Genomic DNA, 22,391 nt, shown 5'->3' on the forward strand with positions numbered 1-22,391 from the left:
TGGTGTGGAGTGGGAGAATTTATAATATGTAGGAACAGGTTCATAATACTAGAACCCAGGGTCATCCCGTGTAGCTGATTGCTGGGAGATTCAGAACAGATCAAAGGAAGGACTTCTTCACATGGAACAGAGTTAAACTATGGAATTCATAACCATAAGATGTGGTGTGGCTAACAATTTGGATGGCTTTAAAAGGAGGTTAGACAAAATTCTTGGAGAAGACTATCAATGGTTAGCAGCCCTGATGGCTATTGACTACCTCCATTATCAGAGGCAGTAAGCCTATGTACACCAGTTGCTGGGGAACATGGGCAGGAAGGTGCTGTTGCATTCATGTCCTGCTTGTCGGATCTTGGTCGATGGCTGGTTGGCCACTGTCAACAGAATGCTGAACTGGATGGACCCTTGGTCTGATCCAGCCTGGCTGTTCCTATGTTGTAAAGCTAAGCTACAAAGAGCTTGCCCAAATTACATACGGGCGATATATAGTGGTGTGAAAAACGTGTTTGTAAATCCGTAGATTCATCTTCCTGATTGTTTCAGGAACCTTCCCCACCAACCAAGCCTGGTTCAAATGCATGAGAGGGCAACTCCCAGCATTTCATACCTCGTACACCTTGTCACTTGTTTATAATATATAGCACTCTCAGTGGGCATGGTGCTTTACAGAGTACAGGCCTCTGCCCCGAGGAACTTACAGCCTAAAATTTGACACAGGGAAACCACAGAGGAAGGGTAGCGAAGGAGACCCACAGGTAAATGGGGAAGGTATAAGCAAGTGTTTCCGTTAGGGTGATCTGGGTTTGACGGTTTAGTTAGGGTGTCGTGGGCTATATCTGTACTACATTTTAGCTTTCTAGCTGGTATGGAAGTATTTTACCCCTTCGGGTATACATTTTTCAAGGGACAGAGAGAACCAATGTGTGGTTTTCAGAGTGTTTCTTGGTCATGTGGAAATACTCGAACGATTCTGGAGGGTTCACCTGTTGCAGCCACTTCAAAAGATGATCACATTCTGGCATATGTTTTTTTGTGGACCCTGTCCACTTCATCAGATGTATTTAGCAATTAGTCCGGTCGGGGTGTGTGTGTAAAACAAATTGTCTGGAGTCGAACCAACGTTTCGGGGGAGCAGATATTTCTAGCCAGACTTGCAGCAGGTCTTCAAAGAGTTTACAGAGCTGTAAAATACCTGTTTGCTTAAGATCTCTTTTATTAGTACTGGAGAGTGAATGCTGAGATAAAAGCCCCTCGCCCAGCCTTTCTGTTCACCGTGATTTTCCATTTGGGTGTCTCTTACATCTAGATGCTTTTTAAAAAAGGGGGGGGATACAGTGTTGGAACTTGGCACAGTGAGAGGCCGAACGTTCAAGCCCCTGCTTGGCCATGATGTTCCTGAAGTGGTTGTGGATCTGCTAGGACTCTGCCTAACCTACCCTCCAGGGCTGTTGTGAAGATAAAAAGGTCACTAGAGGCTGAGCAGGGCGTAAGCGTTGATGGTGAAGCAGGACATCAAGGTAGATTCCTTGATCCTGGTGTCCTCCAGATGTTATGGACTTCAACACCCATCGGCCCCAGCGAGTGTGGCCAATGGTCAGGAATCCTGGAAGTCGTCCCAAAAAATCTGAAGTGCACCAAATTGGAAAAAGACGCCTCATTCCCTTTGTGGTCATATAATCTCTGCTAAATCTCGTTTTACCTGTACGTGTGTGTGGAATTTTGGATGTGTTTTGTTGCTCTCTTTAGATAACAGTCTGGGCTAATTCAGTGAATGTTCTTCTTTGTAGGCATAAGATCTGCAGTAGCTTTCCCCAACATGGCGCTCTCCAGCACAGCAGTTCTCATCATCCCCCAGGAAGCATGGCCATTGTGCTTTCTGGGGGAATATGGGAAAGGAGACGAGCCCAGCCGAAGGGGCACCGAGATTGGCGAAGGCTAATTTACAGCACTACTGAATTCCTCTTCCTCTACCTGCCCAGCTTTTCCCCTCTTATGAGGCTGACTTTTCCTTAAGCGGCTGGTCCCTGTCACCTAGGATGGTCTCTTGAGCATCAGCAGTCCATGAGTCTTTCCTGCTGCTTGAGATCTTTTGAGGCGGAAAGCTGGGCACCGCGGTCCTTCGTTATTATGGGTGCTGGCTGCAAGCAGCCAGGGCGGCGGCACTCTTGCCTCCCTCCCAGCGATTTCACGGAGGAGAGGTCGTCTCGCGTACATCACCTGGGCAGAGGATTCCCTCGCCGCTCGCGGGTTCGAGTCCCGGCAGCCACCGTTAAGATCGGGTTGCAGCCAATGGGAGGAAAAGACCTGGATCTACACTACTACTTATAATAGTTTATAATGGTTATGACAACTGTTACATATACTGTTTTCATACCATTTTTAAAGTGTTGTGTCCTGCTTGGTGTAGATCCTGATGGGGAAATTGTATTCCACCCACCCCTAATCTCAAGTGTGTCTGGGGTGGGGGGGTGGGGATGATCTGCTTTCCTGGGGGCGGGTAAGGACTGGCGGTGGTGCTTCTGGCGCTCCCACAGAGCGGGTTGAGTCCTAGGCTAGGTGGCACGGCGGCAAGCGCCCATCGCCGTGGCCTCTGGCCGGCGCGGATTGCCTGAGGATCGAACATTTTGAAAATAGTTTAAAAACGCTGTATGGCATGTGTCCTGGGCTTGAACAGTTGTCAAAAGCATGATAAACTGTTCTAAAGCAGTAGTGTAGATCCTGCTCAGGAGCGAGCCCTGTTCCCCGCCCGGAGGCGATCAGACGGGCGGTGGACTTTGGGGAAAGAACGCGGGGTGCCCGCAAGGGGCGAGTGGGCCGGGCTCTCGAAGGGGAGGTGCGGTAACCCGATCCCTTCGCCCCCCGCCCGGCCCCGGGGGCGGAGCGCGTGGGCGGCGGGGGGGGGGCGCAGCAGCAGCCCCCGAGGCGCGTCCGTCCCTCCCTCCCTCCCGGCTATATACCGGCTGGGCCGGGCCCCTCCTGCCCGGCTAGGCAGGCAGGCAGGCACCATGGGCTTCCTCCAGCGCTGCGTGGCGCGGAGCTTGCTGCTGCGAGGGCAGCGGAGCCTGGGCTTCAGCGAGAGACTCCTGCCGCTGGCCGCTGCGCCCTCCCATCGCCTCCCGGGGGGGCGGCGGCGGCGGCTGTACAGCACCGGTGAGTGCCCTGCCCGGGGCTGCCTTCCTCTCCCCACCCCGCCCCCGGGGGGCCCGCGAGGAGCACCCCCACCCCACCCCACCCCTGCTCTTTCCCATGATTTCTTCTTCTATATCCTGCTTTTTCTCCTCTTGCAAAGGACCCAAGGCGGCTTACACGGCCCTGCCTTCTTCCCTCCCTCCCTCCCTGTTAGCCTCTCCCGACATGGACCTGCCCCTACACTACCCTCAGCATCTAAAGTCCTCCTCCGAGTGCCTACTCCGAGGGAAGCTCGGAGGATGGCAACAAGGGAGAGGGCCTTTTCAGTGGTGGCCCCCCAATTGTGGAATGATCTCCCCGACGAGGCTCGCCTGGCTCCAACACTGTTATCTTGTCATTGCCTGTTCAAGACTTTTCTCTTTTCCCAGGCAGTTAACAACAGGGGCTGAGTTTGTTTGCTCTTACTTGACCCCAGAATAGCTGTTTTTAAAAGGAAATTGTTGTTTTTATGTTCTCGATGGCATATAAAATTTTGTATACTTCTTTTTAATGTTCACTGTTTTAACTTCTGCAAACCGCCCAGAGAACTTCGGCTATGGGGCGGTATATAAACGTAATAAAATAGATAAATAAATAAATACACCTCACAACAACCCTGCGAGGTAGGTTAGGCTGACCCCAAATCACCCAGTGAGCTTCAGGCCTGAGTGGGGACCAGAACGTGGACCTCCTGAGTCCCAGTCCAACGCTCTGACCACTGCACCACACTGTCTCTCATCCCCATTACCTTTGGCAATTGCTGCACTGGAGAACTGGCACCGAGTGTCCTTTTGGCTAAAGGATGGGATAAAAGTACTATACTAAATAAAATAATAAATATCCTATACAGCTTGGCACCCCCTGGAGCTTGCAGGACTTGTCTTGGGATAACCAAAATTGGGGGAAAACCCTACACTTGTTCAGACAGGAAAGAAAAAGCCCTACAACTCCCAACATGGCTTGGCTGGGACATACTGGGAATTGTAGGACTTTTTTGTCTAAACGTGCCTCGGATTGCACCCTTAGATAGTAACTTATCTGGGCATGTCTTCTGGTGGCCCTCCTTTCCCAATTCCCCGTTGGCCACAGACAGGCAAACGTTAGTTGTTACACCCCTTCCACCTCTCCCCAACTCCAGATTGGCCATTTATGCATCCCTGCTGCCGCCCCCCCCCCCCAAAAAAAAGAAGGCAAAAGAGGGTGTAGATTTCCATAAAATGTGCATGAGCTAATTTATATGTAGAGTGGCACATTTGGATAAAATGACTATAATTTAAATAGAAATGATGTATATCTCACTATAATGCGGGGAGAGCATGGCCAGATGACCAGTGTGCTTGCTGCTCAGCTTGCTGTCCAAGCTACTGTTCAAGGCCCCGGCCTGCTCATCCTTCTGACGGCTCGTGATCAGTAAGCCAGGCTTGGACCGGATGGTCCTACAGGCAGAGGAGGCCTTCAAAGTACAGGACTGTCCTCCATCAGCCTTTCAAATAGAGGATCGTTCTCTGAAAAGTAGGACACACGGCCACCCTAACCCAACCCACGCTGCACCTGTTAGATATCCTTCTGGAGACACCGCAGGTCACTCCGGGGTTGCGCACAAGTGAAGAATACAAGCTAGCAACATCTTCCAAGACTTTCCCTCTACCCTTCCCTTAAGGAGGGATGCACCCCAACTTCAGGATTCCCTGGGGTTCCCCAAACCAGCAAATTCTGGCCGACTTGGGCATCTTCTCTTTTCATCGAGATATTTGTAGCTCTGCTGCGCTGTCCTTGACGTTCACTCAAGTTGCACAGAGTAGAAGCTTGCTTGCTACTCTGTGATGTTTTAGTTGTCCATCCTTATAAAGGTATTGCTCTACTGTGGCTTTGGGATTTTGGGGGGGTAATGAACCACCATGGCTACCTCTGTGTTTGGTAGGGTGGCTACCCCACCCCCGTCCAGTGGAAAATTGAGCCCTTGGGTGATGATGACATCATCAGAGATTGCTCCTTTCATCAACTAATCCTGCTTCTTGCCCTTCCTGGAACCCTTCCTAACATACTGAAGAAAAGGAAAGGAACCTCTCGTGCAAGCACTTGAGTCATTGCTGACTCCTAGAGGGACGCCTGCTTTCGCTGATGTTTACTTGGCAGGCCTTATAGCGGGGTGGTTCGCCGTTGCCTTCCCCGGCCATGATTCCCTTTCCCCCAGCTAACTGGGTACTCATTTTACCGACCTCGGGAGGATGGAAGGCTGAGCTGACCCGAGCCGGCTACCTGAGAACCAGCTTCCGCTGGGATCGAACTCAGGCCGTGGAGAGAGTTTCGGCTGCAGTAACTGCCGCTTACCTCTCTGCGCCACGCAAGGCTCTAACATACCGAAACCCTACTTCAAATTGAACTGATTCAAATGGGTTGTACTGGCCTACTTTACAACGCTGTTGCAAAGGTTGTAGAGCCATGTATGATTTCCAGAGAGGAGGGGAGCAGTTTAGTCCGCTGCATCAAACAAAGAGCCCATCAACACCTTTAAAGACTAAGCAGCAGATTGACGGTGGTTACAGAAACGTCCGTCGACTAAATCCCACTTTTGTCAAATGTAACAGTTGCATCTGACAAAGTGTGGTCCGATCTAGTCCACGAAAGCATGTGCCACCCTCTGTAATCTCCCACGAGACTCTCATTAATGCATAAGACATGCTCTGAATGCTTAAATGCACGATGGGATGCTTAAGTAGCATTGTTATCCTTCTAATTAAAGTCGTCCCTTTTTATAATTGCTCTCAGATGCATCCTTGAAGGCTGCAATCTCACCCGCCCCCTTTTTTCCTCTTCCAAAGAATTTCTGCCGTCCACTCTCTTGTGCTTTCCAAAGCTGCCGTTCTTTTTCGGCAGGATGCAAAGGCCTTTGGGAAAAGCAAAGGAAGGGAGGGGCTGCTTCGAGCATTAAAGCATTTATCCTTTTCACTGCTTTCCCAGACTCTTGGGTGCTGGTTAGTCCAGTAGCTCCCAAACTTTTCTTTTTCACGGACCGCTTGCAAATTGCCGGGGGGCTCTGCCAGCCACATTTTAGATCAAGACTTTTCTCTTCTCCCAGGCATTTAGCAATATGTAATGAGCCTGGGTCTGTTTTTTTGGCTCATCATTTGTTAAATTGTTATAGTGGTTTTAAATGTATGTGGATTTTGCATGTTCTTGTGGTTTTTAAATTTTTGTATATTCATTTTAAGAGTTTTTATCTTATGGGAACTGCCCAGAGAGCTTCGGCTATGGGGCGGTATACAAATGCAATAAATACATAAATGATAAATCAAATACATAATTCATATTTTAATTTTAAAAATTCGCCAGCGCCGGCATCATTGTCAAAACCAGTAGTGTATTATGAAAATTCCAAGCCAGGCTGCTGAAAAGGGGCATTTTCACTGTTCTTTTTAATTATTTTTTAAATCATATTTTTTAAACCATTTCTATTGAGTCCTATTGAGTTTTCTGTTAAAGTGATATAGATAGTGCCGTCAAAAACTTACCAAATCACCCACCACCCCCAGAATTTCAAATTTTTCAAATTTATTATTCAATACTTCCACCTTAGAGGTATGAAAATCAAGAAGGAGGAGGTGCAGGAGGAGGAGAGATAAGTTAATAGGGAAAAATTAGACTGCACTAGTATCATATTATGAAAATCATGGGCCCTAAACTAGGGACTTATTAGCATATTAAATAATCTGTCCCTAGTCAAAACAGCCTCTATTCCTATTGTGAGTGGGGTAGAATCATGTGCAGGGCTAAAGTACAGATATTCTTGACTGTTCCGCAATTTCCCCCGTAAACTACCCAAATGGAGCTTGCAAAATACCATTTCAGAACCTCTGACCTAGGCAGGAGCTACTTAAAAACTCAAATGGAAGTGCAACTTTTCCACCTTCACCCTTCCCCCCCCCAAAAAAAAATCATTCCACCCTTGCTTTAGAGAAGTTCAGTTATTATAAAATATGAGTTATATATTTGCTTTAATTTGTAGAATGAAACAAAAAGTTCATCAAGTAGCCAGCTGAATTGTTTCTCTCTAGATCATAAGCCTTAACGCTAACAGTAAAACACAACAGTCACTGGAAAAGCAAAAACATTTTTAAAACATGAGATAAACGGGCCAAACTTCCTAAAATGTCAATATCACTTGTATGGTGTATAGTCTACGGTGTGAGGGTCAGAGTTCGAACAAAAAATATTTGGCATAAAGTTTTGCCAAAATAGGTTTGTAATTGGAACGGGGAGATTCCCGTCTTTCTAAAAACCAGACCAACAATTAAGAGGCCTTTTCAAACTTTCTGTACTTGATTTTGGTAAGCCTTTGTCGCTGTTTTGGCAAACTAAATCCGTTTTCTTTTCCCGGTGACTCCAGCCATTAAGAAGCAAGCGGGCTCTTATCTGCATAGCCTCGCCTCTTTATCTGTGTAGTTGCATCATGGGATCTGTTTCTTGGTCATACTAGTGTAATGGAACTTTATGTTCTTACTCTCCTTATTTGTGATTCCCAAAGGGGAGGGGGTGGGATGAAACGTGGGGGTTAAAGGAAAAACTGTGGGCTTTCGCAGACCTTCTCGGTGGGGCTTATGCCAGTGTTTAATGGCTATCATCCTTTATACCAGCCTTTCTCAACCTGGGGCGCTCCAGATGTGTTGGACTGCATCTCCCAGAATGCCCCAGCCAGCTGGCTGGGGCATTCTGGGAGATGCAGTCCAACACATCTGGAGCGCCCCAGGTTGAGAAAGGCTGCTTTATACTAATAGTGAGCTTATTTTCTGTGTGTGGACTTTTCTGTAGTCAAAATGGCACCACCCCTGCCTGGGAGGGGAAGCTCAGGAAAACATCATGAATCGTCTTAAGGGGGGGGGGAGGATCCTAGGAGAAAGAAGGGCCCAGTGAGAACTAGCCAGAGGACACAGAGGAGCTGTTCACACCATACGCTAACCCAGACCCAGTGGTTGAGTCTGGGCAGTTTTGAACTGTGGGTTGTTTAGGCCGAGAGATGGTGACACAGGGCTGGCCCTATCATTAGGCAGAGTGAGGTGGCTGCCTCAGGTGGCAGAAGTTGGGGAGGCAGAACCCTTGTTGTTTCTGTTAAGCCAGGTTGCCCTGCAACCCCCGAAAGTAATCTTTTGCTCTCGGGTGTGGTGGAGGATGCCGTCCCATTGCCAGGGTTGGAGATTCAACTGTCTGTCCAGTTGGATCTTGTACGTGGAACTTAGCGGTGGCTGGGAGGGTGGCATTTCCCACCCCCCTTTGCCTCAGGCAGCAAAATATTTTTATTTATTTATTTATTTATTTATTTATTACATTTTTTATACCGCCCAATAGCCGAAGCTCTCTGGGCGGTTCACAAAAATTAAAACCATAATAAAACAACCAACAGGTTAAAAGCACAAATACAAAATACAGTAGAAAAAGCACAACCAGGATAAAACCACGCAGCAAAATTGATATAAGATTAAAAATACAGAGTTAGATATCTCAGCTGGCCCCTACGTAGTCTGACCCAATGACACCCAATGGGTTTCATGGCTGAGTGGAGATTTGAATCTCAGTCTCCGTGGTCCTTGTTATACAATCTAACCACTGCACCACACTGGATTTCTCCCCTCTCCTCTCAGGCATGAGAGCCCCAGCACCTGGACTACTGTAATGCACTCTTTGCGGGGCTGCCCCGATGAGTGTTCAAACTGTGATCTATGCAAAAGATGAAGTTAGGTCAGGAATCGCTTATTATTTCTACAGTTGCAGCGGCCTTCCTAAGGCACCAGAACTAGCCTGTTAGGCTGGTTTTAAAATCAGCCAAGATTGCCCTTTTATCTGTTGTCATCCATGCTTCTTGACCAGGTCTGCCTCACACTCTGTACTGCACCATGTACATTGATGGTGCTATATAAATAAATAAATAAATAAATAAATAATAGCTGTTCATGGTGGGCCATCTTACACATCTCATCATTTGTGGCTTGCTCCGTTCAAGGCAACATCTTCATCCCTATGCACTACATGCAAGAAGGGGAATTGTCCTATTCTGTCTAGCCATACATTCAGGTGGCCAAGGAATGAAGCTATCCTGTGTCAAAATTGGGGTTAGCAATAGGGATAGAGGGACATGAATTGGGGGCGAGGGGCAATTCAAGAAAACAGCTCAACACCCAAACCTCCTGCTGTTTTCTTTACAGAGGAAGTTTCCAGAGGAGTCTACAGAGTCCCCTGTCCTGTCCTGTCCATAATAATGAGGACTAGCATCTTGCTTAATTTTGAATGAATGGTGAAATTCAAATTTTTGCAGAAACAACCCTATTTTCCATTACACGAGAAGAGCCCTGGTGGATCAGGCCCCAAGACTGAATAGTTCAGCATCCTGATTCCCATAGTGGCCAACCAGATGTCCCAGTGGGAAGTCCACAGGCAGAACGTGAGGGCTGAAGACCTTTCCTGCTGCTGTTCCCTAGCAACTGGTAGTCTGAGGCATGACTTTTATCAGCTTTTATCAGCTTAGGCTGATATACTAACGGCGCCCTTATCTGGACAGAGATAACCTAGCTACAGTTATCCATGCTCCCATAACCTCTCGTTTGGATTACTGCAATGCGTTATATGTGGAGCTGCCTTTGAAAATGGTCCGGAAACTTCAACCAGTACAAAACAGGACATGTACTAACAGGGACTGGCCAACGAGACTACATCACGCCAGTCCTTTTCCAACTTCACTGGCTGCCAGTCCAGGTCCGGGCCTGATTCAAAGTGCTGGTAGTAACATTTAAAGCCCGAAATGGCTTGGGGAACGCCTCCTCCCATATGTACCTGCCCAGACCCTAAGGTCATCCTCAGGGCTCCTTCTCCGCGAGCCCCTGCCAAAGGAAGTGAGGCAGGTGGCTACGAGGAGGAGGGCCTTCTCTGCTGTGGCACCCCGGCTGTGGAATGAGCTCCCTAGGGAGGTTCGCCTGGCACATACACTATATTCTTTCAGACGCCAGATGAAGACCTTTTTATTCTCTCAGCATTTAAACAGTCTATAGATTTAATTTTAGCTTTGCTGTTTTAAATTTGTATTTCTGCACTGCTGCTGATTTTATCCTTGTTGTGTTTTTATATTGTATTTTATATCATGTTTTTATTCATATATATACTTTGAATGGCTTTAATTTTTGTGAACCGCCCAGCGAGCTTCGGCTATTGGGCGGTATAGAAACGCAATAAATAAATAAAGCTTTGATTCTGGTGGTAGTATATACTCATCACGAGTGAATTTGTCTCACCGCCTTTTAATGCCATCGAAGTTGTTAGCAGTCATCACGTCTCCTGGTAGCCAGTTCCGTAACTTAACCGCGTGCTGTGTGAAGGGCTTCCTTCTCCCACCATTCAGTTTCATGGGATGATCCCCGGTCCTGTGCCCTTGGCGCTGTCCCAGCCGTTCTGCTCTCCTAAGAGGCCTGGCTCTAACCACTTTTTCTTTCGCCCAACAGGCATAGCCGGGCTGCAGGAGCGCACCCTGATAGCCGTGAAGCCGGATGGGGTTCAGAGGAGGCTGGTGGGGGACGTCATCAAACGCTTTGAGAAACGGGGCTTCAAGCTTGTGGGCCTCAAGTTGCTCCAGGTAGGCTCACTGGGCAAACAGTGGAACCAAGAGCTGTGCAAAAGGTGTGCCAAGAACCCATCCTTTGGTCCTGATACAGCTTGCGTTGGCCTTCGTGGGTGTAAGTTTGGTATTGGGGCTGTTGGTTAAGTGGTGTCATTCCCACCCAAAGGGGTGGGGGGGCTCACTAGAGTTGCCAACTTTCCGACCGGTCCCTGCTCCTCTGCCTTTAAAAGCTCTGTGATTTATGGATGTTAGCAGCTGATCCAGGAAAATCTTCAACTGCTGATTACATTGTGGCTGAACAGTGCAGGAGTTGGTTAGACCTGGGTGTTTTTCTGGTCAATTCGGCCACCCTGAGTTCTGCACTCCCCTAGGCTGAGCCTGCGTGAAGATAGAAGGCACGATTCTGCACTGGTCATTCTGGATTCCTTACTTGCCTGGTGCGGAAGGGCTACCTCAAATCCATGTACTCCTTAAAACAGATGTCCCGTGTTTTCATCTGGAGATCCAGCTCATGTCAGGCGCTCAAAATGTCTCAAATGTTGGAAAGTCCCTGCCAATCAGTGTAGAATAGATCTTGGACCCTGGAAGTGATGGGGTGGGTGGGGGACAGCACCCCCATCAAGATCAGCAAGAGGGGTTGAGCCCTCATGGAGATGATCGGGTGAAAAGGATTGCTGTTGACTTGGATATTTTCTCATTTTTATGATCAGCAGTTATTCGTTACTAGAATTCTTCAGTTACAAAAAATTCAAATGTTCCTACGATTGCTATAAAATTGAATGTGGTAGCTCATAACTTCATATTAACCCCTTAAATAAACACATGTGGAAGTGTATCTGGAAACGTAGGCAATATTCATCCTTGACGCTAGGCATGTCGGAGGAATCCATCTGGAGGAGAAAGTTCACTGAGCTTTTAGCAGCTTGTTCTCCCGGATTTCGACTCACTTTTCGAGGGTCTGCATGACTTGTGCACATTTTGGCTGTCATTTGCATAACTTGCACAAATTGCAGCCACAATATGCTTCGTTTTTGCGATTTGCGCAAAATTGCAGGCCCAATTAGCGCAAATTTAGCATGGCTTGGTCGTGATTTGTGCAAACTACGCGAATTTCAGCTGAAGTTTGTGTGAGTTACGTAAATTTGGCTGCAATTTGTGTAAATGTCACTTTAAGGGGGGGCCGGGAATCCGAGAAAAGTTCCCGGATTCTAGGAAAAAGCCGTTGGCTGGGTTCACAAATGCAAGCTGAGCTGGAGGTGCCGGAGAAATTTGGTGAGCTAAAAAAGGGCCAGATTTCCCTGGGATGGTCATCTGTACAGGACACCCCACCACCACCTTAAAAACACTTGTGAGATTCCTGATGTGGCCAGTAACAAGCTAGATATTCAGGAAGCTGCTGCATACCATGTTCCTAAGGAAGCTGTAGCAGAAACTGGTAACAAGATTTGATAGTTCTAGAAAGAGCTACAAAAGGCTCATCTACACCAAGCAGGATATTCCACTGTGAAAGCGGTATGAAAGTGGCATATAAAAGGCAGGAGCCACACTACTGCTTTATAGTGGTATTGAAGTGCACTGACAACTGTTGGGGCCCATTGACACAGACCATATCCCACTTTCATAGTGTTATGTCCTGCTTGGTGTAGATGTGTCATGGGCTGCAACACTTGTCAGTGCACTTCAGCACCACCATAAAGCAGTAGTGTAGATCCTGCAGCGCACTTCAATACCGCTATAAAGCAGCAGTGTGGCTCCTGCCTTTTATACACCACTTTCATACCGCTTTTATAGTGGAATATCCTGCTTGGTGTAGATGAGCCCAAAGAGTTACAAAAGTAGAAAAGCTGCAGTGGCTGATTCCTAGGGCTCCAAAGCGGAAAACATTCAAATTACCTTTAGATCTGCTGGAGTGGAAGGAGTCCAGGTAGCCGCCTTTTCCCATCCTGTTCTCTCCCTTCCCCTGCTTGCTGTATGGCATACCTGGAGTCCAAGTCCGTTACAGCCACTTGGGAGGAGGTGATGGGTGACAGCGGCAAGGAGAGAACAGGCAGAAGACGTGGCCGTGCCTGGTCTCCTGCCAAATGAGAAGATTTTAAGGCAGCTTTCCCCAGCTGGATGGGTTGGGTAGCAACTCCCATAATCCCCAGGCAGCAGCGTGATTCTGGCTAGGGGTGATAGGAGTGGTAGTCCAAACACATCTGGAAGACACCAGGTTGGAGAAGGTTGATTTGAGGGACAGACACGTGCTTCAGCTCACAAACAGGCCACCCTGCTCAGTTCTGGGATCGACTTCCTTTGTGCCTCCCAGATTCCCAAAACGAAACTGGATTTCAACGGTGTTTTCTCCAGTTGTCTTAAATGAGATGAAGTCGAACACCCGGAAGGCCTTTCTCAGGATTCAGCCTGCAGAAAGGCCCCATCTCTGAACCAAAAAAACCCCCTAACTTCTCAATGGGAAAGGACTTGAATTGGGGCCTCCCAGCAGTTACCAGGGCAGTGTCGTGTTTCTCAAAACCTCCCCTCTTCTTGGGAGACAATAATGAGGCCTGCTAAGTAATCCACAAAGCTTTATTCAAGCAATAAACATCTCTTCCCACCTGAAGAGAGTCTAATCTCTAGGAACTTTCCCCTAGGCAAAACTATGCAAACTAAGCGAGACAATTGTCCTTTCAAGAACAATGGAAAGCCCTTTCCCAAGACGCGTTAACTTCAGAGAGACTAGTTGTGATGCAGCTTCTGATGGGACGCTAGCCGGGCTGACTTTCTCTCACCTTTGTTTAGCTCTGCCCATTTTAGTCTCCGGCGTACTCTAGGATCAGCTAACTTCTCCGTGCTCTCCCCCTCGGAAGAATATTGGCTTCCCACTGACTGCGTATTGTTTGCCCTTGAGGAGTTAAGCTCTGGAGAAGGTTCACTCCCAGCTGGTGAAGAGCCCGTGAGAGCTTTCTCCCCCACTGGTATGATCTGGCATGTTTCTAACACTGTCTCCTCTACTTCAGAGTCTGATTCTGACTGATCACTTGAAACACCTTCTTCCAACCCAGGGAGGGCAGGACTACATGACAGGCAGACTGTATTTCTGACTTTGGCCGTTCCTCTTTTTTTTTGCAGGCCAATGAAGGGATCCTGTCGGAACACTACCACGAGCTGCGCAGGAAGCCGTTCTACCACGAGCTGATTCAGTACATGACCTCAGGACCTGTGGTGGCCATGGTAAGGCACACTCCTTCTCCCTATGAACACCCAGTGGCCGTGCAGACTCTTGGACCAGGCTAGGGGAAGTGGTTTGGGGTAGGGAGACAAACTGCCCTCCACAGGCCCCTGCACAGCCTGGATGGCATCTGTGGGCATGGCCACATCCACTGAATCACCCACCCCACACCCTGTCCCTTTTGGCTTTCTCTGTGGGGCTCTCAGCACAGAGAAAGGGGTGCGGCTGGCGCAGGAAGGAGCCCCTGTTGGGATGAGTGCAGGGTGAAATCGGGACTTACCAACACTGGGAAGTCAGGCGCGTCCTTTGGCGTCCCCATCAGGGTGCTGAACTGCACACAAATGGACTCTGCACGCGAAGCCAGAACTCTGCCAGCACTTTCCCCAGGCATTTGGCAGGATGTGATGAGTTTTAATCAATCCCAGATTTGTTTTACAGTTTCACTGATTGCTCAAAGTTGTTTTAAGGTGTAAGTTGTCTCTGCGTATACCATATCTGCTGTGTTTTGCTTTTTTACGATTTTAAATTTTACATATTGTTCTTAGTATTTTTAATGAGCCTCGTGTGGCGCAGAGCGGTAAAGCAGCAGTTTCTGCAGCCGAAACTCTCCCCACGGCCTGAGTTCAATCCCAGCGGAAGCTGGTTTCAGGCAGCCGGCTCGGGTCGACTCAGCCTTCCATCCTCCCGAGGTCGGTAAAATGAGTACCCAGTTAGCTGGGGGAAAGGTAATAACAGCCAGGGAAGGCAACGGCAAACCACCCCGCTATAAGGCCTGCCAAGAAAACGTCAGCGAAAGCTGGCGTCCCTCCAAGAGTCAGCAATGACTCAGTGCTTGCACAAGAGGTTTCTTTCCTTTCCTTTCTTAATATTTGTAATCAGACAGCTTCAGCTATGGGGCGGTACAGAAATGATAATAATAATAATAATAATAATAATAATAATAATAATAATAATCCTTTGTTCTGATACAGTAAGGCTTTTCTTAGGTCCTTAGTAAGAATTTCAGCGCCGTTGGTATTTGACCTTTCTTCCATTCCTTTGGGTCTGTTGCAGGTCTGGGAAGGTTACAACGTTGTCAAGACCACCAGAGCCATGGTGGGGGAGACGAACCCTGCGGAAGCCAAGCCAGGCACTGTCCGGGGAGACTTTAGTGTCCATGTCAGCAGGTACAAGTAGGGCCAAAACAGCCAGGCTAGCCTTCGTTTCAGTGATGCTGTTAAGCTCAAACCTTGATGGGAAACTTTGACCTGTTAACCACCCATGATGGTTGCAGACGTCATTGGTCTTGCTTAAGTCCTGTTAGAAGGCAAACAAGGCCTGATTGACCATTTGGTTCAGAATGTCATAGAATCATAGAACAGCAGAGTTGGAAGGGGCCTACAAGGCCATCGAGTCCAACCCCCTGCTCAATGCAGGAATCCACCCTAAAGCATCCCTGACAGGTGGTTGTCCAGCTGCCTCTTGAAGGCCTCTAGTGTGGGAGAGCCCGCAACCTCCCTAGGTAACTGGTTCCATTGTCTTACTGCTCTAACAGTCAGTGGTTCCTGCAGCACACGGGGATCTGAGACTGCCAGTATATGAGTTTGTCTCTCTCCTGGATCAAAGTTTAAAAAGCAGCAGTTTAAGATAGGAATGCATAAATTATGGGAAAGGGAAATATTAATTTTTGGTTAATTAATTAGGAACGCTCTGAAATTTAACTGTTCTCCTCCCCAGTCTGCAAATAAAACCAAGTTCTGTTTTTAGATATACTCGCTTGATGTTCTATTTTGTACCCTGATTTCATGGTGAACCACATTAATTACTGTCTACACCAGAGGTTGTAGAGGGCAACCTCTGTGGCCCTCCGGGTGTTTTTACCTACAACTCTCATCATCCCTCAACATTGGCTATGCTGGCTAGAGCTTATGCGAATTGTAGGCCAAAACATCTGGAGGGCCACAAGTTGACCACCCAGTTTCCCCATGCAGCAGAATAAAGTAGCAGACTGTACTAAAAAGTTGTAGATTGACTGCATAGGTGCAGGGTAGCACATTTAAATGTGCCCTTGCATTTAAACAAGCTCCATGCAAGTAGAACACTAGCAGAGCAAATACAAGCAGTTTTCAACCATTCTCTCAAATTGCAGAGTTTTTTACATGGGGGAGTATTCCAAAATGCCGTGTCCCCCACCCCCATCTGCAGCCTGAAGTGGTATAGTCCATTCATTCTACTACATATGTAGATTCAACATTAGCCTATTGTCCACCCTGAATGCTCCTGGGGTGTGTGTGTGTGTCTCCATCTGGGAGGAGTTCTGTTAAAAGTTTTTCTTCATCAGAATGGCCTTGAAGATGGTTCAGGATATTGGGGGCGGTTCATGATATTGTCTTCTGGCTACTCAGGAGGACATATGCACCCTATAGTAGTCCCTCTCCAGGGAATCCCTGCAATTGCAGGCCTGTCAATCCTGACAAAGAATTTTGGGCACCTTATCCAGCTACAGTTCACAGGTTCAGGGCCAGCCTTACTAAGAGGCAGAGTGAAGTGGTTTCCTCAGGCAGCAGATGGTGAGAAGTGGTGGCCAGATATTGGAAGAGAGAGCTGTGGGTCTGGTGGCCTGCCTTGTGCCCCCTAAGCTAGCCTGCTGCCTTCAGGTAGTGGAGGATGCTGTCCCATTGCCAGCCTCCAAGAAAGATTCAACTGCCAGTCCGCTCGGCTTTTATACATGGAATGGGTGGGGCTGCCATCTTGTCCTTCTCCTCAGGCGGTAGAATGTCTTGGGCTGGCCCTTCCCAGGATGCATTGAGGGAATAGGCCATGACAGTGAAAGCGGTATAAAACTGATGTTGTTATGTCAAGGGTAGATGGGACCTTTTTATGGGATGCGCCCTCACTGTGAGGTTTTTCTTGGAAACAGGAATGTCGTCCATGCCAGTGATTCCGTGGAGACAGCCCAGAGGGAGATCAGCCTTTGGTTCCGCAACAACGAGTTGATAGACTGGGATTGCTGTGATCACAAAATCATGTACGAACTCTGAGAGCCTGGCTTTGCCCACACCCTGGTGCCGGATCTACTACTACCTCTGCTAACGTGTTGCCTTTGATCCGTGTTCGGGCCCTTTGGGCTGGGGAAATGGATGCAGGTCTTCATCCACTTAGCCTCTGCTCTGGGTAGCAGGGGGCACCTCTCGCACAGCCCATTTCACTAGCTGCCGAGTGCATCGGACTTACCGTAGGGGCTGTTGTTTGGAAATACTGACAGACGTGGCAGGAAAACCGTGGAATACGGGTCTTCATAGTATTCACATTAAAAGCTGATTTGTACAAACCGGAGTCTGGTTGTTGCTCCCATCCTTTGTCTGGTCAACAACCCGCCTGTGATATTTCTCTCTCTGTCCCTCCGTCTCTCTCTCTCTCTCTCTCTCTCACTCACTCGCACGCATGCACACTTGGAGAACTTCCAGACAAGGTAGCTTTGAGCATGTACACAATCATTGCTCTTCCGCTGTAAGTCACAAGCAGAATTACAATTGACTTTCCACACTACCGGCTGTTACGTGGCCCTGTTCAAATCTGAAAACATGAAGAGTGTGGGAACTGGCCTTCATTCATTCATTCATTCATTCATTCATAGGATTAATATCTCGCCTTTCGATGCGAGTCCTCTCAAGATGGCTGGCAACAGTCAATAAAAGCGGTAAAACAGAATAAAATCCAGACAACCGAAAATCAACAACAAAACCACAAAGATAAAAACAGCAGCTAAAATCATTAAAAGGGATCCTAAATACCATTGAAAAGCACAAGAGAACAAGACAGACTTTACCTGGTACTTTACCTGTATCTATTTATTTGTTGCATTTCTATCCCACCTTTTTTCCTCCAAGGAGCCGAAGGGTGGTATAAATAACCCTCCCTTCCATTTTTATCCTCACAACAACACTGTGTGGTAAGTTAGGCTGAGAGTAAATGACCAGCCCAAAGTCACCTAGTGAACATCATATCCAAGTCCAAGACACAAATATGGTGCCAGGCAAACTTGTCTAGGAAGAACGTTCCAGAGCTTTTGGGTACCACCACAGTAAAGTCCCCGTCTCTGCTAACAGCCCCCCTAACCTCAGAAGACCTGGAAATTCGAGGTACGGTGGCAAGTTATTAATTGCCTGAAAAGGAGAAATGCATCACCAAAGAACAGGACAGTGATTTGTAGACAATTTGTATGTGCTAATTTAGATGTATATATGCAAATGTAGAATTGAACTCACTACCACAAGATGTAGTGATTGCCACCCATTTGGAGGGCTTTAAAAGGGGGTTGGATAAATTCCTGGAGGCAAAGGCTATCCATGGCTACTAGCCCTGATGGTTGTGTGCTATCTCCAGTAGTCGAGGCAATAAGCCTGTGTGCACCAGTTGCAGGGGAACATGGGTAGGAGGGTGCTGTTGCACCATGTCCTGCTTGTTCATCCCTGGCCGATGGCTGGTTGGCCACTGTGTGAACAGAGTGCTGGACTGGATGGACCCTTGGTCTGATCCAGCATGACACTTCTTACGTTCTTATTATCATTGAAGTAGAAATGCAGTACACCTCACTCTATTCTGGTAGACGTCGACCAAGTGACCCATGTGCCTGCTAGTTCAGCCTGCTGTCCAAGTGCTAACTGTTGATGGCCCAACAGTTTTTCTGGTTCTTTATCTTTAACTAGAATTGGACTGGACCGCCCTTCAAATAGAACATATCTTTAAATAGAGGACAGTCTTCTGGCACCTCTTGAAATAGATGACACATGGCCATCCTCTGGCCTCTGCCAAAGATCCCAATTTATAGACAGCTTCATGTAGAAATAAAGATTATTTGGGTAAGGGTTATTTTGAAAGACTGTACATCGGGTGTACAGAACTTAAAATAAGATTCCTGGGCCTGCTCTACAGGGTTTAGTCTAAGAGCCTGCACGTCCCTACTGTTGGGTGTTGGGACAAGTGAGCAAGGAAGAACAAAAGATTGCTTCGTTAGCCTGAAAAGTTCAATTTGGGACAAGGAGCAAAGTTCATATCCCAGTTGAAGAGTTGTCTGCATTCCAAAGGGTCCGCTTGCTTTTAGATCCTGATCCAAGTTCAGATGCAACAGGAAGCATCCAATAAAGGCCAGTATTTCTGAAGCTGGAGTTCAGCATACCCTGGGAGATTGTTTTGAGCCTTGCTCTAGTGTGAGAAGCAGATTCCGATGAGTATTTACAGAGGTTTGTTTTGTTTTCACTGACATTCCTTGCCCTGTAAGTGAATGATTAGTGTGGAGGGGAGAGAGAAAGGGTTTCCTTTGTTTGAGGATCTGGCATCCCGTGACATCCACACGCTTACAGGCATGTCGGCAGCCATGTGAAGATCAGCAATAGGCAGGAATCTCCTTTCTGAGCTAATAGCAAGCTGTTCGCTAGTTTGGAGCTTTGCATAAGCATTCACCCTCTGCCCTTGGACTTGTCCACATTTTGTTGTGTTACAGCCTGTAATTCAAACGGAATTAAGATCATAAGAACATAAGAAGAGCCAGGCTGGATCAGACCGAGGGTCCGTCTAGTCCAGCACTCTGTTCACACATTGGTCAACCAGGGACCCGCAAGCAGGACACAGGTGCAGCAGCACCCTCCCACCCATGTTCCCCAGCAACTGGTGCACACAGGCTTACTGCCTCTGATACTGGACTAGTAGCCATTGATAGCCTTCTCCTCCAGGAATTTATCCAACCCCCTTTTAAAGCCATCCAAATTGGTGCCCATCACTACATCTTATTTATTTATTTATTTATTTATTTATTTATTACATTTTTATACCGCCCAATAGTTGAAGCTCTCTGGGTGGTTCACAAAAATTCACTACATCTTGTGGTAGTGAATTCCATAATTTAGCTATGCGCGATGTGAAGAAGTCCTTCCTTTCAACATACCTATGTTTTCCTTCCAGGCTTCTGCCACCGTAGATAAAGACTCTTGGGTCAGTTTCTTTCTGTCCTTTTTGTGTAACACACTCTCGTTTTCATGAGATTATAGTTGCTGCCTTTGCATTTGTTTGAGGTTTTCCTTCTGTTCTATAACATTAGATTGCAAGTTTAGAGTTTGAATATGAGGGGCTATCAGCTTTATCAGTCCGGTCTGGGAGAACAGGGTAGGCCCTCCTCCGGGACAGGATTGCTTGAATTGGACTCTACCTGTCGACCGGCTAATGTGAATGTCTTGAGTTGCCCTCTGGAAGAGAGGGGAAAAAAGGAATTCAGTTAGAAACATTCCTTTCTCTTTTCTTCCCTTCTGACTCCCATTACACACTTTCAGACTGCATTTACATTCCTGATACATTAGAACAATAACAAAACTGTTTGCCAGCCCTGAAATATTATATAAAAGGGGTTGGTGGTGGAATACTCTGAGCATGCACAGTTTTGCATTTTAAACTCACTTAAATCACAGCACCGTTGTGACTATCGGAATAAAATGGGGGTTTGCTTCTGCTGCCCTGATAGCCTGATCACCTGTTCTCTCGGTGACACCTGTAGCGCCCCGGAGCTGCAGGGCCCTTGGCTTTGGCCCCAGAGTCCAACCTTCATGGCGCCACTGTAATCACTGACCTAACATTAACAAGACACTTGCAAACATGGTTAGTTTGGGATGCACATCTTCAGTTCCTTATCCATTACACATATTTTGGCTGTTATTGGTATGGTGTGTATATACTGCATAAAACAAGGCATTAAGGACATAGAGTACATATCCCTGCCGTGTAATCTTTGCACACTTTTTGGTCAAACCGATGCATGTTTAGACTAGGGCAACCATATGAAAAGGAGGACAGGGCTCTTGTATCTTTAACAGTTGTAGAGAAAAGGAAATTTCAGCAGGTGTCATTTGTACGCATGAAACACCTGGTGAAATTCCCTCTTCAACACAACAGTTAAAGTGGCAGGAGCTGTACTAGAGTGACCAGATAGAAAAGAGGGCAGGTCTCCTGCAGTTTTCACTGTTGTGATGAAGAGGGAATTTCCCCAGGTGCTGCATGCATACAAATGACACCTGCTGAAATTCCCCATTCAATACAACTGTTAAAGATACAGGAGCCCTGTCCTCCTTTCCAGAGGGTCACCCTGGTTTAGACAGACCAAAATTCCTGCACCTTCCAGCATGCCTCAGCCAGCATGGGCTGAAAATCTGGATCTATTCCCGTCCCTACCAAGGCACAAAAACGCATGGCTGTGAAAGCAGAAGTTGGTGACCACTGAGTGTCACTGATCTTTGCAGCCGCTGTTCCTAGACAAGAGAACTACATCTCCCAGAATGCACCCCATAGGTATGCTTCTCCTAACCAGGAACTACAATTCCCGGCAGGCTTTGGGAGGGGGGGAGTTGAACCTCGCGCGCAGGCGCACTGTGCTGCGAGCGAAGTACCTTGTTGAGCAGGTAAGAGGAGCTGCTGGAAGGGAGTTTTGGAAGAGGCGAAATTGGGGGGTGGGGGGAGAGAAGCTGTAAGGAAAAGGAGGAGGCCACCCGCCAAAGTTTTGGGGGTGCAGGTTTGAGGAAGCCCCAGCCTTTCTCCCACCCCACTGCATGTGGGGCTCGTCTTCAGAGGGGCCATAAGGACATCCTGTTTGCATTCTCTTCCCCTCCTTATTGCTTTACCATGATTTAATTAGAATGTAAGCCTATGCGGCAGGGTCTTGCTATTTACTGTTTTACTGTTTTACTCTGTACAGCACCATGTACATTGATGGTGCTATATAAATAAATAAAATAATAATAATAATAATAATAATAATAATAATAATAATAATAAGAGCCCTGCTGGATCAGACCGAGGGTCCATCCAGCCCAGCACTCTGTTCACACAGTGGCCAACCAGCCATCCACCAGGGACCCACACAGCAGGACAGGGTGCAACAGCACCCTCAACACCCATGTTCCCCAGCAACTGGTGCACGCAGGCTTACTGCCTCAGATGCTGGAGGGCCTTGAAGGGAAGGGGTGTAAAAAGTATAAACCTAAAGGACCGTGAGCTCCACCCAGTTCTGGAGTCCAAAACGAAGTCCAAAGTCCAGAATGGTTAAATACGTTTTGCACCAGATATTTGTTGGTGGATTTCAAGTCTCTAGGAAAAGAACAAAAGAACCCTTAAGTCTGGGGTCTCCATGTGGTGCCCGTAGACTCCTCTCTTGTAATGCTCTTCTTATGTTTATTTATTTTGGAAAGGGGTGTTTGTGGTGGACTACTATTGATTGATTGATTATTTATTGCCTTTCTATACTGCTCAATAGCAGTAGCGCTCTAGGCGGTTCACAAAAATAAAGACCACGAAACACAGTTTAAAGTATAAAACTTCAACCGCGGTATAAAAACATAATATAAAAACACAATCAATGCATTATAAAAGTACAACCAGTAATAAAACTGA

General features: G+C 47.3%; 1 protein-coding gene across 1 annotated transcript; it reads left to right on the forward strand.

Moving 5' to 3' along the window:
* Positions 1–2,997: 2,997 nt before the first annotated feature.
* Positions 2,998–17,294, forward strand: NME4 (NME/NM23 nucleoside diphosphate kinase 4). The gene is made up of 5 exons (XM_063143070.1): positions 2,998–3,150; positions 10,653–10,783; positions 13,880–13,981; positions 15,033–15,145; positions 16,879–17,294. Exons 1-5 carry the CDS (start codon positions 3,006–3,008, stop codon positions 16,997–16,999), a joined length of 612 nt encoding a protein of 203 aa, XP_062999140.1. The 5' UTR covers positions 2,998–3,005; the 3' UTR covers positions 17,000–17,294.
* The last annotated feature ends 5,097 nt before the right edge of the window (positions 17,295–22,391 follow it).

The sequence above is a fragment of the Elgaria multicarinata genome, chromosome 17 (assembly GCF_023053635.1).
Source record: "Elgaria multicarinata webbii isolate HBS135686 ecotype San Diego chromosome 17, rElgMul1.1.pri, whole genome shotgun sequence".
Taxonomy (NCBI): Eukaryota; Metazoa; Chordata; class Lepidosauria; order Squamata; family Anguidae; genus Elgaria; species Elgaria multicarinata.